The sequence below is a fragment of the Fulmarus glacialis genome, unplaced genomic scaffold (assembly GCF_000690835.1).
Source record: "Fulmarus glacialis isolate BGI_N327 unplaced genomic scaffold, ASM69083v1 scaffold1081, whole genome shotgun sequence".
Lineage (NCBI taxonomy): Eukaryota > Metazoa > Chordata > Aves > Procellariiformes > Procellariidae > Fulmarus > Fulmarus glacialis.
The window spans coordinates 128688-136110 of record NW_009193201.1 but is presented as its reverse complement, the minus strand read 5'-3'; the positions used below and the strand labels follow the sequence as shown (position 1 = coordinate 136110).

General features: G+C 41.7%; 1 protein-coding gene across 1 annotated transcript in view; it reads right to left on the bottom strand.

The window, feature by feature from the left end:
• TRPM8 (transient receptor potential cation channel, subfamily M, member 8) overlaps positions 1–7423 on the bottom strand; it is a 43146-nt gene that overhangs the window by 19613 nt on the left and 16110 nt on the right. The window contains 5 exon segments of the mRNA XM_009587343.1: positions 1285–1414; positions 2325–2420; positions 3560–3850; positions 4194–4312; positions 5310–5412. Coding sequence (XP_009585638.1) covers positions 1285–1414; positions 2325–2420; positions 3560–3850; positions 4194–4312; positions 5310–5412 — 739 coding nt within the window.

The following is a 7423-nucleotide window of genomic DNA, read 5'->3' as shown; positions in this document are numbered from 1 at the left end:
GGGGAGGAATGCAGTTACAGACCCACTGTTTTCTGCATCAGGCAAGAGAACAAGGCTATAACCTGCAATAAGGCCCTAGAGGCAACACTGTAATGTATTTCCTTCTAAGTTTAGGAACCGAGGTCCTGCTCCACAGGTAAGCTTGAATTTGTAAGTTGTGGGTGCTATAAATTAATCCCTGCCCTGGTATCTGTCAGCTGTGCTGGCTTTCATTTGCATGTTTCTCTGAATAGTTTGCAGGATAACTAGACACTGAGGAAACATCAGCATTATTGCTCAGGAAATGGAAGTCCTAAAAAAGAAAAACATCCCTCTGCTCTCCTGTCACCCATTACCCTCATTAAACAAGAAACTATTGGTCACTTCAGCCCATGAGATGCAGCGCTCAATTCTGAATTATTCACAGTACTTGCAATAGGAGAAACTGAAGATCATACAAAGGAAGAAAAATAACAGAGCTAGATCCGCATTCTCACAGTACTTGCAATAGGAGAAACTGAAGGTCATACAAAGGAAGAAAAATAACTGAGCTAGATCCGCATTTTCAATAAGCGACAGTATTGCTTGTCATCTTAGATTAAGGAAGGTGTATGATTATGCAGTTCAGAATTTAGGAATTCAATCCACTTTTTACCTGCAATTTATTCTCACATCCCGAAAGTACTCCTGCAAATTTGAAGGGTGGCTTTTCTCAACCTGAATATTACCAGCACTCATGCAGAAAGCTTCTCGTATTCTATGTTCTCCTTCCTATTTCTGGGCACCCTTCTTCTTCAGCCTTGCCATTAGAGCTAGGTAGCTTTTCTTCCCAATGAAAGGGGTTCTCTACCTGAAAAAACCCCACAACACCCACTTTTGGAGGCAAGCTGTTCAGACAGGACACACAGCTTCTACTGGGAACAGATGGTGTGGAAGAGATTTCCAAGCAGTAAAAACACATTTTGACATTAAAGGGAAGCATTTAATGTTGGATATCTAGTTTTCTAAATAAAGTTTTCTTTCCACTTCCTTTTGAGATGTCATGTATCTTCTTTAAAATTCAGGCCGGATTTCTGGGCAGCATTTCAGGCAAATTGAATGAATTATCTTGCCTTGCATTTTGCTGAACAAAACCAGCAGGGTTATCAGTTTTGCTTTGCACAAAATAAAAACATCACTATGCAATCATTGGTACACACCAGACTTGGAGATCATTAAAACAAGTAATGTTCCAAGAAAGGAAACTATTTCCTGATCTCTGACCCTTCCTATTAAATTTCTAAAGGACTTAAAGAAGGCACTTACCTACTGCTCTTGTCTCATACTCATTAGCGAGTTCCTCAGACTCACCAGCAGCATTTATATCATTCTTCACCTTCGCCATGCTTTTCAGGAGCTTACTGGCCCCGAGGGCTGCCAAAGTGCAACCTCTGGTCTATGGAGAGAGAGTTAAGTCATGCAAAGCCCTCTGTGAAGGGAATAAGATATATTCTTTAAAAATTATCCCCTTTTTTTTGCAGCTCCTCAGTTCCCAGTCAAGACTGTCAAATGAAGATCCAGTTCCACAAAACGAATGGTAACCATCAGTGTACTGGTTTGATAACAACTTTGTGACCAGTCTGAAAAGGTCTTGTGTTTAATAGTTAAATATCAGCTTTGCATCTCTGGCTGAAGATTGGACTGGATGGGTCATTTCTGTCACGAAAGAGGGTCTGCTCTGTCACGAGCTACACTACCATTTTCACTGTCCACCAGTTTGGACCAGTTGGGTGTACCCAGAATTGCACAGATGTTAGTCTGCTCCATTCAAAACATCTACACATGCAGGGAAAAAGCACTCTGTTTTGGACACGCAGACTAATGTGCATCCACACGTACAGGGAAGAAGCACTCTTTTTCAGACACAAAGACCAACGTGAGCAGGAGCATCCATTAGCTTTGCTTGCATTAGCCTCACATTTACAGCCTGCGAATTATGTATTTGATACAATCATCACTAAATGTACGTCTAATCAAAATTAGAAATGGATTTCAATCAAATACATCCATATTGTTGAAAGAGTGGGAACTCAGCATCCAAGCTTGAACACAGATGAGAACATACAACCATAGGTAAATGCTAGCTTGGACTGCTGACTCACACATGACATTAGGAAAAGTAAGTATGAAATCCACACCCAAACACAAAATGGGTAATATTAAACCTACATACAGAGTCATCTAGCAATTATCTCTTGTGGTTTTGTCTTTGAAGATGGATCCGGAGCCCTCAAAGGCCTACAAACCAAAGACAAGGAACACCACAGTACTGTTTGCAAAGATGAATAAAGGAGAATTCAACTTACTTGCTCCCAAATTACTTTAGACAACTCTTTCTTGTTCTGAAGAACTGACCAAATAAACAGAGCTTGCAACGGGTGCCTTGTGATAGGACACTCATCCTGAAAGAAAGAGCAACAGCTCCTCAGACCTAAACTCACCAAACTGTTTTCAACTGGAACAAATCCTAGCCTGCCACTCTCCTGTTTTTATGTTTTACTCCTTTTACAGCCAGCCCACCGATCCTCTCTGTCAGCTGCCTGGCACTAATGTAAGTTAGGTTATATTTTATATTTATATACATAAAGCCTTATATTTTTCTATTTGATGTGGAAGAATCAGCCTCCCTGTTTTTCCTGTGGCATTAAAGGACATTTGGGTCAAAGTCTTTTTTCTGCTTTAACCCATGCAGTTCAGATAGCCTCATTCACAGCTTGACTTTGTGTTTAGAGAACACAGATTAACATCCTCTAAAAGGAATACTAACTTCATACCAATATGCCTTTTGTGTTTAAGCAAGACGCTGAACTTCACAAAAACTTAAACAGAGAGGAATTTCTATACCACCATCTTCTTTGCATTAGAGCAATTAGCACCTGGGGATGGCAAAGCCGTCATAAAATGACTCCTGAGCAACAAAACTTTTAAGAACTGCAAGCTTTGGTGGAAACTCTCAAACCCAACCAGCATTTTCAAACCAAGCTTCCCCCAAATGTCACATGCGTTGCATTACATCTCTGAAGTCAACAACTGATTTCAAAAGTTTCCTATCTGATGCCTGAGCTCCAGTTTTGAAACTCAGATCTGGATCTGATGTTTGGACCTACTGTGCTGTGATAACTAAGAAGTCTGGTTCTACCCGACAATGAAATAAAGTCCAGAAGGTGCTTGACACCCTTGCAACAAGCAAGGTTAAAGATACAAGATACAAGAGTCTGTACCAAAATATAAGAGCCCAAATTCCACATGCCCAGTTGGCACCTCTGTACCAGACTCTGAATTTATATTGGTACAAATTGCAAGCATAACTAGAGCATTGATTGCTCTAATAGAAAATATTTTAACTCAACACCCAAACAAACTCACTCATTTTTCTTGTAATTAAATGACCCTTACATGCATTTGTAAAATGGGGCACTATGTTACATGTAAAACAAGGCTGAGACTGTTAAAGCAAATCCTGCTATACCAGAAACAAAACATAATTTTTGGTTTTTCCTTTCAGGGGATGCACAGTGGAATCAAACTATTCATCACTTACTGAAAGATGTATCTCCATCTCATCCTTGCTATTTTTGTCATCTCTTTTGAGACCTTTTCGGAAGTCTTCAATCATCTTCCACGCAAACGTGAGGAGTGCATCGTTATAGGAGTTCTTTGCGATCTGCAGGTTCTTGAACACCAGGCTGCTGAAGTTGTTCGTGTACAGCTCTCTAAGGACCTCTGTGGTAAGGAACTTCCTCAGATTCAAGCCATTTTCCAGGAAGAGACGGACAAATTTGGGCCTGTCTTTCACTAGGGCTGTGAACATGACATCCTGTAGGTCACCAGACTAGGAAGAAATGGAAAAGCAAATATTAGGGAGCATGCGAGACATGTAAAGCTTACCTAAGGGCCTGACACATGTGGCTAACTGACACATTTTCCTTCGTGCTGCCACATTTTCATCAGAATCAGTTTTTTCTGTATGCAGTTGCCTTCGTTGGATGGCCTAGAGTACTTCTGGCATGGGCGGATAACCTTTGCAATCAGTGATGTCAGTGCAAGGAGGAATAGACACTCTTACTTATCATCATAGAGGTTGGGGTGCTGAGATACTGGCTGCTGTTATGATGTCTCTCTTCCCACTGCTCCCCTGTCCCATGTCACTGTACTCAGACAGAAGTGGTCTGTACCTCCCAGTTTCGGTCATTGGTGAAGATCTCATCACTGGCCAGGTCCAACTGGTTCCACTCCAGCAGCAGCTTCAGCTGCCCGTTCCAGTTATCTCTATCATGTTCATTGGTGCTGAAAGCTGCAGAGGAGGAACAATCCTCTAGGTAAAAGACCGGAGACAGAAGAGCTTCTTGGCATACTTATTTGTCTCTGCTTTTCACACTCTACCTGACAAGACCCCTATCAAGTGTCTTTCCCCAGACTCATGCACATCTTCCTGATTGGGTTTTAGAGGATGCTGGAGCCTTAGAGACATATTTATGGTCCAACAGCTGCTAGGAGCACCTCATCAACTAAAACCAGCACAACATTTCCTTCAGGCTCCTCAGTGTCCTGCATCATCTACACAAAAAAAATTCTCCAGGATCCCCAGTGGGGCCCTCCACAAGAAGTGTCATGAGAAGCTGCAATGTTCATAGGCTTTCTTCGTGCACAGACAGGAAAATGAGGTCAGCCCAGCAACCTTCCCTGAGTACCAGTTGTGCTCTGCTGGAGTAGTAGAGAGCCCAGGTCTGAATTACTTACAGTAGCAAGTCACTGGGATTTGAAAGAGTTAGGAAGCAGTCCTGCACATTGACTGTTAATTAATTGGATACTTCTCTCCCTGCTGAATGCCAGTCAAACCTCTTCAATCCACATATATCAAAGATACTTGATTTTACATTGCAGGATGCTGAGTAATCCACTTCCTCAGTATAACCAGAAAAGATCCTTTGCTTGGCTTCCCAACTCCCTGTTGTGTTGGATACTTGTGTGCTACTCTCAGAGATGCTATTCCAGCAGCCCCAAAGCTCTGCTGAATGCCTTCCCGATTATCTGGACTGGGTTTTGATCTCACCCACACTAAGAGATCTCATAATGCTGCTGTGGGCTGTCTACACCACTTCAGATGAAGACAAGCTCCACACTGTGGCAGGAGCTTAACTCTAGAGAGATGGCACTGCTCTAGGGAAGGCTGTTCTAGAAAATAAACAGCCATCTTTTTCTATCTATTTAAAAAAACAAACAAACAAACAAAGAACAACACCAAAAACCCAACAACCAAAAAAAGAAACCCAAGAAAAACAATTACTTGCCTTTGTACAGAGCAAAAGAAATGGCATTGCTCACAATTTCATCTCCAGCTTCTTCTATTTTGATAACTGTCAGTAAATGAGGGTTCTCAAGGACTTCTTTGATCTACGAAAAGGAAAAGTTTCATTTCAAAGCAATCTAGGCTGTTTAGTAGTTGATCTCCTAGAGCATCTTTAAAGAAAATTTCTCCTCACATTGCAGCAAAGCTGCTTCTCATCAGTCCTATTTCTACATACAGTTAAAATTTAATCAAGTCCAGATAGAAGTAGAAAATGAGATTTATTTTAAAGTCACCAAAGTACAAGATTAATTATCCTCTGAACATACAGCAAATAACTGTGATTCCCTCTATGCAGAACATCATAACCAAAAAGATATAATCTCAGTAATTAGAAACTACTCATAAAGAAAAAAAAAAAGATTGTCACAGTGCAAGTTTCAACAAATGTCTAGCAGTTTATTAAAGAACAGTTTCTACCTCCTTGTGCTTTGTCGAAAACATATCATTTCTCACATAAAGTTACTTTCATTCTAGGACATAGAAAACAAATAATCTTAGCCATTCTTGACTGCAGGACGAGGTAGACTCCAAGGCAGCTCAGCAGAAGTTGTGAAGATTGTGGCCTTGTTTCCTAAACAGGGAAAACTGCCTTCAGCAGCTCCGCATTCCCAAGTGCAGAGCTCCTTCTGGAAACCAGAGACTCAGAGGGCAGTTCTTCCTCTTCAGGTTTGGACGCCACAGCCTCCGGGCTCAAAGTGTGAGTTCAGACTTGGTTTCTGCAGGACTGTTTCTGCAAGAGGCCATGCCCTATTCCTGCACTTTTTCATGTAAGCTTCTTAATAAAGAAGCAGAAAATTGTTGAGGTTATAAGATACCTCTGGAGATCCCACTGCTCAAAACAGGGTCAAGTGGAGCAGGTTGCCCAGTGGAACTTGCAGATTGTCCCATGGACTCACTCTGCCAAGCTCTGACCAAGAGTTTTGACTCAGGCCTTACCAGAAACAATAGCTCCTTAAACTTCAATAGCAGAAGCAGAAGCTTTGTTAGGTTTATATCAAAGAAAATACACACGGGAGTTTGAGTGTCTGAATTCCTCTCCAGGGCCTGCAAACAACTTGCAATGGTACATTCATAAAAAAAAATTTAAAAAAAAAGAGTTTGGGGGCGGGGGGCAGAAAGCTGAGAGAAGGGGCCTTAAGTGTACAGGAAGCAATATAACATTATCCATCCCCCATTATGAACTTTGACTGAGGTTTGAATATGCAATCACTCCCCACACCCTGCTCCCCGCTGTGAGTGTGGGTAGGAGATAATTAACCAAGAGAGGAAAACGGAATCAGACCCCAGTATAAAGCATTGGGCCGTTAATTGAGAAAGTCAATTAGCTCAAGTTAATGGATTGTTCAGTGAGTTGGAGTGTTGCTGGAACTAAGACTTCGGAAAAATAACAGAACATTGAGATTTTTCTGGAGCTCCATTTTCTTCTGTTCCTATTAAGGAGAGCAGAAGTATATCTAAAACCAGGTCCATCTGAAGTTCAGGTAACCAGAGAGTTACAGCAGTTTCCTGAGACTGGCCCAAGCAACCCAGGACAGCAGATGCTCTCCTTAGTTCTCCAGTCTCCAAGAAACACTCTCGAAATAAATTTACACACGGGATCACAATGGTGATTACATCCTGAAGGCTCTACCTCTGGTCAAAGAGGCAAAGAAAAGCAAAAGAAGAATTTGCTGGTGTATGTTCAGTGTTGTACCTGCAACTGCATCCCATGTACACAGTACTAGAAAGTCAACGCTTTATTTAGCAACAGTGTCCCAATGGAGATGGGGTAGGGATGCTGCTGTGATGAAATATTGACCAAGTAAGCTGCTAGTCCTAAAGGCCCCGCTCCCAGTCTGTCCTGCCTGATATCTTAAGGGATCAGGAAGACAGGCAAAAACTTTGGAACAAATGAGAGAATCCTGAAGTAGATTCACTAAAATTTGAAAGTCCATGGGATAGCAGTGATAACCCTTTGTCTCTGAGCAATCCAGCAGGATTTAGTAGTGCAAGGCCCGATTCAGTAAATATCTAATTTCTCCACCTTCACAAAGCACGCAAGGGAATTGCTACACC